Source organism: Ogataea parapolymorpha, chromosome V, assembly GCF_000187245.1.
Source record: "Ogataea parapolymorpha DL-1 chromosome V, whole genome shotgun sequence".
Taxonomy (NCBI): domain Eukaryota; kingdom Fungi; phylum Ascomycota; class Pichiomycetes; order Pichiales; family Pichiaceae; genus Ogataea; species Ogataea parapolymorpha.
Window position 1 is genome coordinate 157998 of NC_027862.1, and position 16571 is coordinate 174568.

Consider the following 16571-nt stretch of genomic DNA (forward strand, 5'->3'; position numbering starts at 1 on the left):
AGACATCGGGGCTGTTTGTCTGCTCAGGGCTCATCGCGAAATAGTTACCGCTAAGAAAAAAGGGTAAAAAGAGGAGCGATTTTTTGGGCCTTATATATACAGACGACCAGTCCAGGATCAGAAGCCGATGAAAAGCCGATTGCAGGTCCCCGAGAGGTCGATCACATGTCGATCGAGATTCGATGACAGCAAGATCAAATACCGTGCACGTGATGAGTTTAGGGCTGGGTATCCGCGTTATTAAATAGAGTTTCTATATAAGAGAAAGCCGTTAATACTTCGGCAAGGGGATAGAAAAAGTTGGGCCATCCACAGCTCCTCTCGTCTGTCTATTCTGGCAATCTGTCGTGCTTGTTTATTTTTATGTGGCCCCCCCACCCTCGCAACAGATATGCCCCACGCTTATACAACACCCCACACCTCGAATTTTCTTTCCATTTTCACCATGTTCAGGAAGTGGAAGGCAGACAAGTCCAAGCGGGACACGGCGCCGCCACCGAGCGAGAACGACTCGGACTCCTTGAAGGCCGACTACACCCATGTTGAGAGCGCGCCGGCGCCCGAAGACCCGCTCGATCCCGCGCTCGAGTACGCCGTTGTGGACCCTGCTCAGCCCAACATGCCCTACGGCGACGGCTCCGACAAGGTGTTTGGCATGGAGAACTTTGGGTACACCTGCTACATTGCGTCGATCTTGCAGACGCTCTACTACACAACCTCGTTCCGCCACCAAATTTTGGCGTTCCCCGAACGCGATGCAGCACACCCACGCAAGCGGAAACTTCGAGTCCACGGCCACAAACCGCACGCGTTTCTTTCCTCGCTGGCCCCCACGCCGTCCACAAACGGCTCGGCAGCCGCCTCGACGCCGGGATCTAGTGGATCGACAACTCCGCAAAACTCCAAGGTCCGCAGTTTGTTCAAGCCCGGCCCGCCCCAGTCTGCTCCGTCCACGGCGGGAAACACCGACCGGGACTCCAAAACCGACCTCAACAACCCAGAGCTACAGAATCTGCTCGTGGCAAAATACCCCGAGTACGCCAATCTCGACATCCACTATTCCCTGAACCAGCAGAGAAATATCACCCTGGTGGGCGTCACAGACAACCAGGCCGCCACCAGCGAGCAGCGCAAGCGACAGGCGCTGGTCCGCGGGCCGATCATAAATCTGGACCACTCGTACGCAGACCAGTACGGCATGTCGGAAACGATATTCACCGCCTTGAAGGACGTTTTCGAGTGTGTCACCGAGAACGTGTCGAAAGTGGGGATTGTGTCTGCGCAGCAGCTCGTGGAGGTGGTGAAGAAGGAGAACGAGATGTTCCGCAGCTCCATGCACCAGGATGCACACGAATTTTTAAATTTCCTCGTCAACAACGTGATCGAGGCTCTAGACAATTACTGCAACGCGACCGGCGCGGAAACGGATATCCATCGTCTTTTCGAGGGCCTGCTAACGAGCGAGACGAAATGTCTGTCGTGCGAGACGGTTTCCACTCGCGACGAGCTGTTTCTCGACCTTTCGATCGACCTGCAACCAAACACGTCGATAACGCACTGCTTAAAAATGTTCTCGCAGAGCGAGATGCTCACCGAGTCCAACAAGTTCTACTGCGAGTCGTGCCACTCGCTACAAGAGGCCGCCAAAACCATAAAGCTCAAAAAACTGCCCAAGATCCTGGCATTGCACCTGAAACGGTTCAAATACGCCGAGGAGCTGGGCAGAAACGTCAAGCTCTTCTACCGTGTCGAGTACACCAAAACGCTGCGCATTTTCAACACGACAGAAGGATCTGAATACGCCGACAAGATGTACGAGCTGTATGCCGTCGTGGTGCACATTGGCGGCGGCCCGTCGCACGGACACTACGTGGCGATCGTTAAGACCGACCGGTTTGGCTGGCTTCTTTTCGACGACGAGACGGTCGAATGCGTCGACGAGAACTTTGTGTACCGTTTCTTTGGCGACGGGCCGGGCCTTGCAACGGCGTACCTGCTGTTCTACCGCGAGGTCGAGAATGAGGACGAATTTATCGACCGTCTGCTGTACAACGGCCTGGCTACCTCGGAAAACGAGGAGCTCGACACCAGCGCGTACCACAGGGTGTCTGTGCCGGACGTGGCGGCAGAAAGCGAGACGAATGGCGATGTGGCGGCAGAGAAGGAGAAACCTGACAAACAGGAGAGGAAGAAACGTGTGTTTGGGTTCAAGCTGGGCAAGGGCTGAGCGACGCGCGTCGCAGACGGTGACTCGCGACGAAATATTTTATTGCGATCAAAAATAATCTCCAGACAATGAAAAGTGCGCTCTTGCTGGCCGTGCTAGCCACGCTTTTTTGCCGAGTCCATGCCGGGTTCGAGGAAGGAGCCGACGAAGACACGTCGTATCTGGCTGCTGTGGCGCAGAACGTCAACAAGACGCTGATTTTCCACTGGCTGATATCGGTATTGTTGCTCGTTGTTGTTCCGTCGTTTGGCGCTGTTTTTGTGCTTGCGGGCCGTCTCGCCACAGGCATCTCGATCCAGGCGTTGTGTGCCGTGTATGCCGCCGTTGAGGCCCTGATCCTGCGGTTTCCGGACCCCAGCGGCGAGGAGAACGTGACGAGCCGTGGAACAGCGTGGTTTCTGGCGTTCTTCTACTGTGTCACGCTCCTCTCCGGCAGCGTGGCCACGGGCTCGTCGCTTTTCGCGGACAAAATCGGCTTTGTCGGCCCCAAAATCGCCAACATCGTCTACAAAGTGTTTTCTGTGCTGCTGGTCCTGTGCGGGTTCCTGAAGAGCGGCATGGCCGTCGTGTCTGCGCTCGGGTTCTGCTACGGCCTGCACACGGGGCAGTGCAACGCGCACGGGATCATGGGCACCGCGTTCATCGGCTACGGGTTCCTGCTCAGCATGGTGCTCGTGGTGCCGTGGCTGCGCCACGGCGACGGCCAGAAGCGCTCGCAGGAGTTCTACGACTCCATCATGATCACCATCTGGGGAATCATCAACACGTTCACGGAACACAGGCCCTGGGAGCCCTGGTCCCACGGAGACTACCAGCACACCAGCATGGGCATTATCTTCTGGGCGTGCGGAATGCTCGGAATCTGGCTGTCCCGCAATAATCGCCGCAACCCGATGCCTGCGCTGACTCTCATGTTCACCGCCTACGCCATGTCGCAGCACGCCCAGCATATGCAAATCTCCACCAAAGTGCACGCTTTCTTTGGCTGGGTGCTGATGCTGGGCGGGTTTGCGCGCATCTGGGAAATCACGTTCCTGCTCCAGGACCAACGGTGCCACCCGTCCGGCAAAATCATGTCTTTTCAGTATCTGCCACCATTTTCGCTAGTGTTGGCGGGAATAACGTTTATGGGCGCCAACGAAGAGCAGCTGAAGCTCGTGATGGACATGGGCGCCGACCACTCGTCGTACGTGCTGGTGCTCACCAGCGCGGCGTGTCTGGTAGAGCTGTGGTTCCTGGGCATTTTGGAGCTGTACTTGCGACTGGTTGGCTACACCATCTACGACCAGAACCACTACGACGCGATCCAGCCACAGCCGACAGACGAGTTTGAGCTGCATGACTTCAGTGATCTCGAGTCCAACCGCGAGACTCCGAGCGAGCAGTAATTTGGACCATTACATTTCACTGGTATTTGGTTGGATGGCAAGCTGCCAAAAATCTGCCAAAAAATTGCCAAAAAATATGTGCACGTCCTAGATAGGCAAAAATAAGAAATAAATTAAAAAAAAAAAGTATTCGTATGAGTGCCATCTTATCTGCCGATGATCTGAACGACTTCATCACGCCTGGAGTGGCGTGTGTGAAGCCGGTGGAGTCGTCGAACGCCAAGAAGGCAGACGGCCGCGGCCCGGTCGATATCCAGATCGACGCGCAGGGCAACGCCCTCGAGGTCGAAATCGATGGATCGAGCTCGCGGCTCCAGGAGGCACAGATATCGCTAGCCGACTGTCTGGCATGCTCCGGCTGCATCACCTCGGCCGAAGAAGTGCTTGTTGCGCAGCACTCCCACAAGGAACTAATCAACGCGCTCAAGCAAGACCGACACAACAAAAAGTTTGTCATGAGCATTAGTCATCAGTCGAGAGCGTCTTTGGCAGCGGCACTGAAGCTGACGATCGAGCAGGTCGACAAGATGCTGATCCACTTATTTGTGAACCATCTGGGATTTGTCAGCGTGGTAGGCACCGGGCTAGGCCGTGTGATAGCAACCGATACGCTGGCGCACGATATAGTCGAGGGCAAGCAGAATGGCGCTCAGGGGCCTGTGCTCACCTCAATCTGTCCCGGCTGGGTGCTCTACGCTGAAAAGACTCATCCACACATTTTACCGAAACTCAGCACGGTGAAGTCGCCGCAGCAGATCACCGGCTGCATTTTCAAGAGACTAATAGGCAGACAATATAGTTGTTCGCTGGACCAGGTGTACCATCTGTCAATCATGCCGTGTTTTGACAAGAAGCTGGAGGCCGCGCGGCCGGAGCACGAGACGCCTGGGGAGGCGCCTGACGTAGACTGTGTGATCACACCGAGAGAGCTCATTCAGCTACTGCAGGACGAGAAAATTAACATTGACAAGATCATCAAAGAGGTCGAGCACGACGCGACGCCGATCTCGCACATTTATGAGCAGTATGCGCCCCGCGACTGGCCCGACGCGGAGGCGGCGTGGCTCAACTGCGAGGGCTCGTCGTCAGGAGGGTATGCGCTCCAATATTTATTGCACTTGCAAAAAATGCACGAAAACACAGAGATCAGGACGATAAACGGCAGAAACCCGGACATTTACGAGCTACGGCTCGTGCGCGGGTCGGAGGTACTAGCCACGGCGGGCGTGGTGAACGGATTCAAGAATATCCAGAATTTGGTGCGCAAGCTGAAAAATGGTAGCACCAGAGTGAGCGGTGGACTTGCGGCGAGACGACGCGCGCGCATGGCCCAGGACGCGGGCGAGAAGCAGGAAACAGGCCCGGAGGTGCACAAGTGCGACCTCGTGGAGGTGATGGCGTGTCCCGGGGGGTGCATCAACGGCGGCGGCCAGATCAGCGGGCCGGCAGAGGTTGCGTCGAAAGACTGGGTCGAGCAGACCAGACACCTCTACACCAGCATTTCGGTGGCCGGAGTTGTCACCAGTAGGGTGCGAAACTGGGTTGACTCGTTTGAAGTGGAGTTCGGGTTGAGCGAGGAACGCACGACGCGGACCCAGTTCAAGGCCGTGGAGAAACCCACGGACACGACGTCGATCGCGCTCGGGTCTCGCTGGTAGACGCAGATTTGTAATCGCGGAGTAGCCGGTTGGAGATACCGCTTTTCTGCGCCACAAGTCCGAGTATCCCCGAGGCGGCGAGGCCCCAGGACTACTCTGTTCCGGAGTACACATGTGGCGGTGCGGGCCAAATATTTTTCATAGATTAGTTACCAACGCCGTGGCGGTGCACAGTTCGAAAGGACCGCTTGCTTATTTAAAAAACCTACGAAAAGTCGTTTGTGGCGAATAGTATACTGACTTGTGATTTTCCGTCATGTCTTCTACAGTCGAGTTTAAAGAGAACACAGTGATTGTTGTTTTCGGCGCTTCTGGCGACCTGGCCAAGAAAAAAACGTTCCCGGCCCTGTTTGGACTGTTCAGAGAAGGATTCCTGTCCAGCAGCACCCGGATCATTGGATATGCCCGGTCGAAGCTGACTGACGAGGAATTGAAGACCAGAATCAAGCCAAATTTCAAGACCCCGACCGAAAAGTCCAAGGCCCAAGTCGACGAGTTCCTCAAGATGGTGACCTATATCTCCGGCCCATACGACACTCCGGAGGGCTACCAGAAGCTGAACTCGACGATTGAGGAGTACGACGCGGCCAGCAAGGTCAAGGAGTCGCACAGACTGTTTTACCTGGCCTTGCCTCCATCAGTGTTCACCACGGTGGCCGCCAACTTGAAACAGTATGTCCATCCTGGAGATAAAGGTCTTGCAAGGATCATCATCGAGAAACCGTTTGGCCACGATTTGGCCTCTGCGCAGGCGTTGCAGAAGGAGCTGGCCCCACTCTGGAGCGAGGACGAGCTATACAGAATCGATCACTACTTGGGAAAAGAGATGGTGAAGAACCTTGTTCCGTTCCGATTCGCCAACAACTTTTTGTCGGCCTGCTGGAACAACAATTTCATCAAGTCGATCCAGATCTCCTTTAAGGAGCCGTTTGGAACCGAGGGAAGAGGCGGATACTTTGATTCCATCGGTATCATTAGAGACGTGATGCAGAACCACCTGTTCCAGGTGCTGACGCTGGTGATGATGGAGAGACCGGTCTCGTTCGACGCGGAGGCCGTTAGAGACGAGAAAGTCCGGCTGCTCAAGTCGATCAAGCCGTTCGACAAGGACAACGTTCTGGTTGGCCAGTACACGCGGTCCGAGGACGGCTCGAAGCCGGGCTACTTGGACGACGAGACCGTCAAGCCAGACAGCAAGTGTGTCACATTTGCCTGTTTGACACTCCAGGTGGACAACGAGAGATGGCAGGGTGTTCCTGTCATTTTGAGGGCCGGAAAGGCGCTAAACGAGGGCAAGGTGGAGATCAGAATCCAGTTCAGAGAAAACTCCAACGGCATGTTCAAGGACATCAACAGAAACGAGCTGGTCATCCGCATTCAGCCGGACGAGGCCATGTACATGAAGATGAACACCAAGGTGCCGGGAATTAGCAACAGCATTGCCGTTACTGAGCTCGACCTGTCGTACAAGAGCAGATACTCCGACTTCTACATCCCAGAGGCCTACGAGTCGCTCATCAGAGACTGTCTGCGCGGCGACCACTCCAACTTTGTCAGGGACGATGAGCTCGACATCAGTTGGGGCCTGTTCACGCCGCTGCTCAACTACCTTGAGGGCCCAGACGCTCCAACCCCACAGCCATATGCGTACGGCTCCAGAGGCCCAGCCGGCCTGACCGACTACCTCAAGAGGAACGGCTATGTTTTCCAGAACCGTAACATCTACCAGTGGCCAGTCACCACCCCGGACGTTTTGGAACAGAGCAAAATCTAAGTAGGTAAGCTAACGTAATTCCGATGACATCAAAGAGCTATTTATTTGGGACGGCATTGATAGTGCCGTTTTTATTTTCCTATTTTTTTAAATATCTTATTTTAAATTATTTTAATTTACTCCCATGTCTGAAATATCCCTCAATTCAATTGCTCAATGGACGGAGTCGTTTGAGAAAGACCCCGTCAGCAAGCTGGCTGCGTCTGTGTTCCAGCACGGCAACATCGAGGAATTGCTTATCAACAGATCTCGCGAGATTGCGGACATCCATGTCTTCAACACCAAGGTCCAGCAGGAGGGCGCGCCGGTGACTGACCAGAAGGCTTCTGGCCGCTGCTGGCTATTTGCCTCCACCAACATGTTGCGTCTCAAGCTCATGTCCAAATTTAATCTGAAAGAATGCCAGCTTTCTCCGTCGTACTTGTTTTTCTACGATAAGCTCGAAAAGGCTAACTATTTCCTCGACCAGATCTGCGACACGTACAAAGAGGACGTGAGTTCGCGTTTGGTGCAATTCTTCCTCACTGACCCGATCGGTGACGGCGGCCAGTTCACTATGATGACCCAGATCGTCGACAAGTACGGAATTGTCCCCAACGCCGTCTATCCCGACAGCTACAACACCACGGCCTCGCGCGTGATGAACAAGCTTTTGCTAGCCAAGCTGCGCGAGTACGCACAGATTTTGCGGGAAAAGCTTGCTGCAGGCAAGTCTGTGGAGGACGACAAGGCAAAGATGATCGCCGAGGTGTACAGACTGCAGTGTATCTTTTTGGGCGTGCCTCCGGCTCCCGACAAAGAATTTACCTGGGACTTCTACGACAAAGACGGCAAGTTCCAGACGATCACGACGACGCCCAAGGCGTTTGTGAAGGACGTGATCGAGTTCGACACGCCAGAGTACATTTCTCTGCTGAACGATCCTAGAAACCCGTACAACAGAATGATCAAGATCGACAGGCTCAACAACGTTGTGGGCACAAATCCGGTCACTTATTTGAACGTGGAAATCGACGTGCTTGCGGACGCCGTCGTCCATCGTATCAAGAACAACAAGGCCGTTTTCTTCGGCACCGACACGCCAAAGTTCATGGACAACAACAGAGGAATCATGGACATCGACCTTTGGGATTACAAGCTGATCGGTTACGACCACCGTGCCGTCGACAAGGCCTCGCGTGTCCTCTACAACCAGTCGCTCATGACCCATGCGATGCTGATCACAGGCGTCCACTTGGACGACAATGGCAAACCCGTGCGTTACAGAGTGGAAAATAGCTGGTCCAACAAAAAGGGCAGCGAAGGCTACTATGTGATGACGCACGATTACTTCAAGGAGTACGTGTACCAGGTGGTTGTGGAGAAGAGTGAGGTGCCAGAGCTGGTCAAGCTTCTTGACACTGACCCAATTGTTCTTCCGCCATACGACCCTATGGGAGCCCTGGCCAACATGTAAAGAAAATAATATTTTAATTATTACACCTTTAACTTTTTTTTTTAGAATTATTTTTCCGCTGCGCTGTTTTTACCAAACATGTTTATTCCGCCGCGAGATTACCGGCAGAAGCACTACTTTTTGTTGGAGATCTCGGCTGACAAGGTTGCAGGGCTGCTCCAGAAACTGCCTGAACTGAACTACGAGCATCCCTCGCGCGCGGTGGACAAGTACCATGTTTTTTCTGTACACAAGGACAAAGAGGCTGAACCACAGCTGTTGTCCCTAGAGCAGCTGAAAACGCTCCACGGCGAGCCAGAGCGACTGCAAAAACGTGAGAGCGGTCTCAGTAACGTTCTGGCGGACGCAGGTGTGCGATCGGTCCACATGCTGCCTCCCAAAAGGCTCGTGCACAGAGCACCAGTACCGGCTGTCGATTCGTCCATGGAGCCCATAGAGAACGCAAAAAAAGACTTCCGCATCGACGATCCGATCTTCCCCGAGCAGTGGCACATTCTGAACCCCAACTTCCCGGGTCACGACGTTAACGTGGTTCCTGTGTGGAAGCGCAATATTACCGGATCGGGCGTGGTCACCGCGTTGGTCGACGACGGCCTGGACTACGAAAGTCCCGATCTTGCTAGCAATTTCTGCAAAGAGGGATCCTACGACTACAATGACAACGGCCCGCTGCCCAAGCCGCGTCTGTCCGACGACTACCACGGCACACGGTGCGCGGCAGAGATAGCAGCCGCCAAGGGCAACGGGTACTGCGGCGTTGGCGTGGCGTACGACTCCAAGGTGTCTGGGATCCGCATACTGTCGGGGGAGATCACGTCTGAGGACGAGGCAATCGCCATGATCCACGGTCTCGACGTGAACGACATCTATTCATGCTCGTGGGGCCCGCCCGACGATGGGCAGTCGATGGACGTGCCCGAAAAAGTGGTCCGCGAGGCCATTCTGAAGGGCATCCAGGAAGGCAGAAAGGAGAAAGGCGCGCTGTACGTGTTTGCGAGCGGGAACGGCGGCTACCACAACGATAACTGCAATTTCGACGGATACACAAACAGCATATATTCCATCACAGTGACCTCGATAGACCACAAGGGACTGCATCCGCCGTACGCCGAGTCGTGCACAGCCGTGATGGTGTCCACGTACTCCTCCGGCTCGGGCGAGCACATCCATACCACCGACATCAACAATCAGTGCACGGCTGCGCATGGCGGCACGTCTGCTGCTGCTCCATTGGCAGCAGGAATTTATGCGCTTATTTTACAGGCCAATCCAGACCTCACGTGGCGTGACGTCCAGGCACTGACGGTGAAGGAGGCAACGGAAGTCAACTCGAACGACCCGAGCTGGCAGAACTCGTACATTGAGGGCCGTCGCTACTCGCCGGTGTTCGGCTGGGGAAAACTTGACGCAGACCGCATGGTACGGGCGGCGCAGAACTGGACCCTTCTCAAGCCGCAGGCGTGGTACTACTCGCCCGTGCAGCATGCGAACAAAAAAGTCGATAACGTGGGCTCCGTGACAACCACGTTCGAGGTGACGAGCGAGGACCTGGTGGCTGCCAATTTGGAGCGGATCGAGCACGTGACCGTCACGGTGAACATCGCGGCGGAGCGACGCGGCGACGTGGAGGTGACACTTGTGTCGCCGAACGGGATCAAATCGGACCTGGGCCAGAGCAGAAAGCGCGACCGCAACAGTGACGGGTTCCGCAACTGGACCTTCTCGTCTGTCGCGCACTGGGGGGAGCCTGGCCCGGGTAACTGGACTCTGGAGGTGCGCAACACCAACGAGCGCAACAAACTCACGTTCGAAAACTGGCAGCTGCGATTATTCGGTGAGTCTCTCGATCCAAAAAAGGCCAAACGATTCAGCTTGGACGAGGATTACAGTGAGACTCAGGGCGACCACAAGGACACAACCGCTATTGCCGCATCCAGCACCCTGTCAATCGCCCCAACCGTGACCAGCACCATCGCCTCTACAGACCAAGCCACGCCGTCGGCTGAGACCGGAGACGGCGTGTATCGGGCGTCTGACACGCACTACGAGGAGTACTTTGTGTTCTTCCTTGCACTGGGCTTCATCATTTGCATCTGGATGCTCAAGAGCCGCAAAAAGCCAGGCCGGGCCCGCAGACGGGACGAGTACGAGTTCGACATCATCCAGCCGGAGGACGACTTTGACTCCGAGTACGCGCAGTCGCAGCGCTCGGCGTCGATCGGCGAGTCGTCCAATGCGTCGGTCAGCAGAATGGCCGCCATGGCGCGCAACTCGCTCGATGCATCGAAGCTGCAGGCCAATTCAGCCAAAACAGCCACCACATCCAGGAATCCGAAATCCGATTCCGACTATCTACGACAGGAGGACCAGGAAAGAGAACGGTTATACAATACATTCAACGGCCTCGAAGAGGACGATGATATGGAGGGCGAGAGTATGTACCGTATCACCTCACACGACTCTGCATAATGTAAATAAAAAAGTCAGATTTAATTTTATTTAAGTTATTTTTTTTATGGCTGTGTGAAAAAGTGTGGAGTAATCTTTATGTCTTCTAGAACAACAAAACGTCCACACCCACCAAACCGGTCTCTATGGCAGCGATATCAAGCACTGCCGCTCAAATGGAAAGTCTATTTGGGCGTGTCGACATTTGTCACCGCTTTTATAGCCGATTCTATCGGGACCCGTATCATGGAGTCCAACATGATCGAGTACGAGGCCCAGAGACGTGTCGACCTCGAACTTAGCCGACGGTCCGCTGAGCAGCCTCGAACCGCCGTTTCAGAGAAGAAATGAACTCAAGGAACTTGGCAGGGTTGCTGTCGATTCCCCTAGAGTACACAAACTCCGATGCCAGACGAGTCGCAAAGATCGCCCGCAGATATGCCGTAGGCACTCTCTTGAGGATGGTCTGGATGCCGATCTGCTTGAGCAGCAAATTAGGGAGAGCGTCGGTAAGCACGTCGTTTCTGAACTTCTCGTCGTCATCCCACAATTCCTTGGAGGAGGCCAGCTCGTCGGCCAACTTGTTAATAGCCATAGAAAGCTCGTCGCTGAGGATGCTGAAAGGCTTGCCTGTCTGCTCCTTCAGCGACCACAAAAGCTCGAATTCATTGCGTGCGTTGCGAACCACGATCTGCTGAACCTCCTTCACGTACTGCTTGTAGAACTCCGGAACCTTATTGGTGGCAGAGTCCACACACATGTGTTTGAGGAACCCTTCGTCATCGAACGAGAGGGCTGCCAAAACCTCCAGCGAGCTAGAAGTCACTCCACCCTTGTTGGTCGAGGCGTCCTTGAACACAATAGCACCAGCTTTTTCCAGCATCAGCTTTGCTGGCTGCGTAATGAACAGGTTAGCTCCTTCAACAATGAACGGAATGATACTCTTGCCGGTCTTTTCGTCGATCAGGCTGTGCACATTGTTGGCATCCAGTGAGTTCGGACGGCCTCCGCACGGAACAAACAGCTTGATGAAGTTGTTCGGGAAGTTCTCCTTCAACGTCAAATGGAAGTTGTTCCGGAACGTCAACCCGCTGGCAATAACACGGCCGTCTGGAAGCTTGACATCAGTGTCGTCGACCAAAACCAAGTAGCCCTTAGGCCCAAGCTTGGATTTGTCAAAGTGCTGGTTGCCCTTACGCTCGTGCGCCAATCTCAACAGCTCCTTCTTGTCCAGTCCGTCCTCGTCCACAACCACTCCAAAGCCATCAACAATAGCAACGTACTTTTCTTCTCTGGACAGCTTGATTTCGTTTGAGCCTAAATCTCCGTCTCCACCAGCTATCTGCACCTTGGTGATTTTTCCTAAGTCGGTGATACCCAGCTTTTCGTAGATCTTCTCCGTGTACGCTCTGACACTAAGAGACGTCATTCCATACTCATCGTGAGGAATGCCACCGAGAGTAGGCGACTTTCCGGTGAAGAAGGCCTTCCAAGGGAAGCCGTACTTGGCACCTCTCTTGCGAGCGTGCAGAGTAGCCCAGTCCACAAACCCTGCAGTGTTTTCGTCTGGCCCCATATACAGCATCTCTGGTTTGTTGTAGAGGTCCACAATGGTTTCTTTACGAGGATCCTTGATCAAAAGGTCCAGCAGGGAGTCAATGTACTTGGTGAAGCACTCCTTCGGACGTTCTTGGGCAGCGCCAGGGTTCAGCAGAATCACACCTTTAGACCCACCTTCTGGGATATCCTTGTTTTTGCGCTGCTGAGTGCTTGCGAGGTTGTAGTTTTCGTCAAACAGTGTTCTCATGTTGGTGAAGTAATTGTCCTTGGTCCGGGACTTGACGATACGGATCCCTCCACGAGCAACGTCTCTGAATCTGATGTGGAAACCTCTGAAATCAGAACCAACAACGAAAAACATTCCAAATGGTGTCTGTGGATACTCCGTTTCTGGCAGGAACGATGGCTTCAGTCTGAAAGAGAGCGCGATCTTGGACGTGACAAAGAAATTGGTCTTGAGAACGCTCTTGTTGAACGAGTACAATGCCCGCAGAACGAGCTTGTGGCCCTCGTTGGCTGAAGCCGACCTGTTGAGCGCCTTCTCAAAGTCCTCGTCGTTCTCGATCGGACTCACTTTCTCCACTCTCTGGTAGGAAAGAGTGGACTGTAGCGAGGTCGAGGTGTAGTGGTGGTCAACAAAATGTCTGTACAGCTGGCTGATCAGGTCCTTGTTGTTTTCAAAACACTCGGCAATGTACGACTGGGTGTACGTCTCGGACGTGAGTCTCTTTTTAATCTTGCTGATAATTTCAGCGTGCTGTGGCGAGACAGAGTGCGACAGCAGCTCTCTGAGCGCATTGAACTCCGGCCCGAGTCTGTTGAGGAAATGTGTCACGAAGATGACACCGCAATGGGCGTAGATAGACTCCTGGATGGACATCTCACCGCTGGCGAACTTGCTGTAGAACATGTTGTTCGGAATGCAGTACAACAAAGAGGCCTCCTTGGCCATCTGGTAGATGGTAGCATCAGGACTCAGGCCATCCGTGTAGTCGATGTACATGGAGATGATGGAATAGCCATTGGCAAAGTTCTCCACATACTTGCGTCTGAGGTTCACATTGTAGTACTTGGCCAATGTGCTGAGTGCCGAGCTGTAACGAGGCGAGCTGTTACGGCGGTACCCAATGATAATCCTTTGTTCGCCCGTGGCAGCCACAGTAAAATGTTTAATCACGGGACCCTCGGTGGCTGCCAATTCGTTCAAAACTTCTGAATATAGCAATTTAGTGTGGGGAGTGGCAGTTTTCAAAAAGGTGGAGTCTCCGACGTGCTCAATGTCGCTGCCGGCCGACACCCCCTGCGTGTCGAACTTGCATTTGTAAACAAACTGGCATTTCACCACGTCACCGGACGGCAATCTGGAATTGAAGGACTCCAAGCGGTAGGGGGTTTCCTCCACGGCACGATCGAGGTATTTGTCGTCAATTTCCTGCTCAAAATCGTCCCAGCCTGCGGCATCAAAGTAGACAGCGTGGTCGTCGGTCTCACGGCGATGATGCAGGAACGGGCGATCCGTGAGCCCTCTCGCAAAGGCATCCACCTTTGCAGAATAAAGGGCAAGTATATGCGAGACGATGACAGAGACGGACTCTGAAGCAAAATATGTGTCGTCAATGCCAAGCGACTCGTAAAAATACCTTGTTTCAGACTCGATCAGGTTCTCGGGGATGAATCCTGTGGAGTCGAGCTCGTCCATCACCTGGACCATCTGGTCCTCTTTGCCAGAGAAGACCGCAGATTTGTAGCCGGGGCCCTGCAAATCTGCTTTTTCCACGTTCTGGAAAGAGGTTGCGCTGAAATTGTTGTGGATGGTTAGTCCACCTAGCTTTTGTTCAAGTGTCATGGTTATAAAATAGCGCAGTGGGAACACCTGCCAATTTATACGCTCTATATAGCCGTATGCACTGGCAGAAATATTTACAAAAACCTTTTATTTCGGGATTGGTGGAGAGGCGCCATCTGCACTAATGGCGCTTTTTCCACAATAGCACACTAACCATTAATTTATTCCTTGGTGCCCGGAATAGGGCCCTCTAGGTCCTTCGGGTTCACCTCGAACGTTCTACTTACGCTGACCGTCTGGTTCGACGTTGAGATCGGCAGTTGGTAGCTCAGAACTCCGCGAATGATCAGATCAAAGGGGTTTTTCGAGATGTTGAGCCATTTCTCGGACGGCTCGAGAATTTTAATTTCGCCAGAGTCGTCAAATGAACAGGGATTTTTAATTTTTATTTCCGTCATGCTCCAATCCAGCTGTCGGTTGAAAAAGCCGCCTTGAAAATGCAGCGGCACGTCCAGGCTGGTCACGGTGCCCAGCAAAATGGTCGAGACCGGCCGCGGCTTCTTCTTCTTGTCGGCCTCCTCGGCGTCCACGTACTGCGACCGCGCAAAGACGTCGATGTTGGCGTCCTGAATCGTGATCGACAGGAACCCAGGGTTGAAGCTCTCCACCTCCATGCTGAACACAAGCTCCTCCTGCGAGATGAGCACGTCGGAAATGGCGTCGATCTGCGTATGTTGCAATTCTTTCGTTGTGGCCAGAATAAAGCCACTCATGAACCCCACACTCAGCAGCACCAATATTAGTCCTATTGTGTAGCAGAAGCTCTTGATCTGGCGAATGCGCACCTCGCGCGCGCCCGTGAAGTCGTGCGGCGAAAAATACAAGTTTTTCGGCTTGCGTTTCAGTTTGCTGCCTCCCAACTTGTTGTTGCGGGACTCCAAAAACGGCTGCTGCAAATAAACGCCGTTCTGGAAATTGCTCAGGTACCCATCTGAGCTGATGCTGCCATAGTTGTTGTTGTATGCGTGCTCGCTCAACGACGCGTCGTCGTCCGAGTCGGAATAGATATCCGGCTCGTTCACCTGCTGCGCTGGATATGTCTCTTCCAGATCGTCGATCTCGTAATTCATGCCTGAATATCGTCTCGGGATCACGCCTTTCGAGTCGAAAACTCGCGACGTGATCTGCCGCAGCTGGTTCCTGTCCTCGGCGCGCGGCAACGGCGACTTCGACTGCGCACGGTCCTGCTCTTCTGGGCGATCCTGGCTCGTTGTCGAGTTGAAGTTGTGTTCCGACCGGTTGCTGCACGTCTCGCTCGGCGCATCCTCCAGCCGCACAACAGTCGCGGCCGGCGCCTCTCTATCGCGCACACCGTCGCTGATCGTCTGCTGCGCCGTCAGCGTCTCGTCGTTCGCTGTCTCCGGCTCGCCCGGTCGCTCGTTCGTCGAGGTGTCGTAGACAAACGTCTCCTCTGAGTCCGAGCTGTTTTTGTCGTCCACCTTGATCGCGTCGTGTAATTTTGCAGCGAAAAACTCGGCTCTCGAAGACGCCTTGCTCTGTATCGTCGAGGTCGAAGAAACCGTGTTGGCGTTGCGCAAATTCATCAAACTCGACGCCGCGCCACCCTTCTTGGGCCGCAGCCCGTCCTCCATCACCGGCCCGTCAATAACCGACCGCTTCGACTTGAGGTGTGTCAAAAACGAGTCTGACGCGCCATTCCCTGTAGTCGGACTGGCCGTCTTGGTGATGTCTGCCGAGCTCACCTGGCGCGACACGCTTGCCGACGCGGAACTGCCCATCGTCCCGTTGGCCACCGCGCTCGATCCGGATCCGGACCCCGTCGTCGCAGAAGAGGTCCCTGAACCAACAGTGTTGACTATATTCGAGACGGGCAATATGTGCACAAGATTCGGGTTCTGCGCCTGCTCCTGCACAACGGCAACCATCGACGACTTGGTATTCTTATTCTTCGCATCCTGCTTCGCCGCCAGACCTTTGTTCTCGGGAGTAAAGTTGCGTCGCCCATCGGTGTCAGATCCTCCAGACCCGACTCGCTGGGCGTTTGAAAACGCCGGTTTGGACGGCACCTCTGTTTGCTTGGGCCGCGACATAGTGTCAGTGGTATCAACAATACAGCAGTTCTAGATGCTGGGTTATAACATCCACGCCCAGTATTTGCGCCTTAAAAGATCTTTTTCGCCTGGGTATTTGCAAGGAGAATTTCGGCTTACGTAAACCGAACCTGCCCGCTCGTATGCGGCACGCCGTGCTAAG

At 54.1% G+C, this 16571-nt stretch overlaps 8 protein-coding genes across 8 annotated transcripts; 6 read left to right on the top strand and 2 right to left on the bottom strand.

The window, feature by feature from the left end:
- Window positions 1-445: 445 nt before the first annotated feature.
- Window positions 446-2227, top strand: HPODL_03861 (Ubiquitin-specific protease; the record flags this gene model as incomplete). The annotated part of the gene is made up of 1 exon (XM_014078636.1): window positions 446-2227. The coding sequence occupies one exon, from the start codon at window positions 446-448 to the stop codon at window positions 2225-2227; it is 1782 nt and encodes a 593-aa protein (XP_013934111.1).
- Window positions 2228-2295: 68 nt separating this feature from the next.
- Window positions 2296-3615, top strand: HPODL_03862 (Protein YTP1; the record flags this gene model as incomplete). Its single annotated transcript, XM_014078637.1, has 1 exon — window positions 2296-3615. The coding sequence occupies one exon, from the start codon at window positions 2296-2298 to the stop codon at window positions 3613-3615; it is 1320 nt and encodes a 439-aa protein (XP_013934112.1).
- A 134-nt stretch (window positions 3616-3749) lies between these two features.
- On the top strand, window positions 3750-5273 carry HPODL_03863 (Cytosolic Fe-S cluster assembly factor NAR1; the record flags this gene model as incomplete). The annotated part of the gene is made up of 1 exon (XM_014078638.1): window positions 3750-5273. One exon carries the CDS (start codon window positions 3750-3752, stop codon window positions 5271-5273), a length of 1524 nt encoding a protein of 507 aa, XP_013934113.1.
- A 256-nt stretch (window positions 5274-5529) lies between these two features.
- HPODL_03864 (Glucose-6-phosphate 1-dehydrogenase) lies at window positions 5530-7047 on the top strand (the record flags this gene model as incomplete). Its single annotated transcript, XM_014078639.1, has 1 exon — window positions 5530-7047. One exon carries the CDS (start codon window positions 5530-5532, stop codon window positions 7045-7047), a length of 1518 nt encoding a protein of 505 aa, XP_013934114.1.
- Window positions 7048-7171: 124 nt separating this feature from the next.
- HPODL_03865 (Cysteine proteinase 1, mitochondrial) lies at window positions 7172-8503 on the top strand (the record flags this gene model as incomplete). Its single annotated transcript, XM_014078640.1, has 1 exon — window positions 7172-8503. One exon carries the CDS (start codon window positions 7172-7174, stop codon window positions 8501-8503), a length of 1332 nt encoding a protein of 443 aa, XP_013934115.1.
- A 78-nt stretch (window positions 8504-8581) lies between these two features.
- Window positions 8582-10972, top strand: HPODL_03866 (Protease KEX1; the record flags this gene model as incomplete). Its single annotated transcript, XM_014078641.1, has 1 exon — window positions 8582-10972. One exon carries the CDS (start codon window positions 8582-8584, stop codon window positions 10970-10972), a length of 2391 nt encoding a protein of 796 aa, XP_013934116.1.
- Window positions 10973-11249: 277 nt separating this feature from the next.
- HPODL_03867 (NAD-specific glutamate dehydrogenase) lies at window positions 11250-14357 on the bottom strand (the record flags this gene model as incomplete). The annotated part of the gene is made up of 1 exon (XM_014078642.1): window positions 11250-14357. One exon carries the CDS (start codon window positions 14355-14357, stop codon window positions 11250-11252), a length of 3108 nt encoding a protein of 1035 aa, XP_013934117.1.
- Window positions 14358-14518: 161 nt separating this feature from the next.
- HPODL_03868 (Vacuolar segregation protein 7) lies at window positions 14519-16408 on the bottom strand (the record flags this gene model as incomplete). Its single annotated transcript, XM_014078643.1, has 1 exon — window positions 14519-16408. The coding sequence occupies one exon, from the start codon at window positions 16406-16408 to the stop codon at window positions 14519-14521; it is 1890 nt and encodes a 629-aa protein (XP_013934118.1).
- Between the last annotated feature and the right edge of the window lie 163 nt (window positions 16409-16571).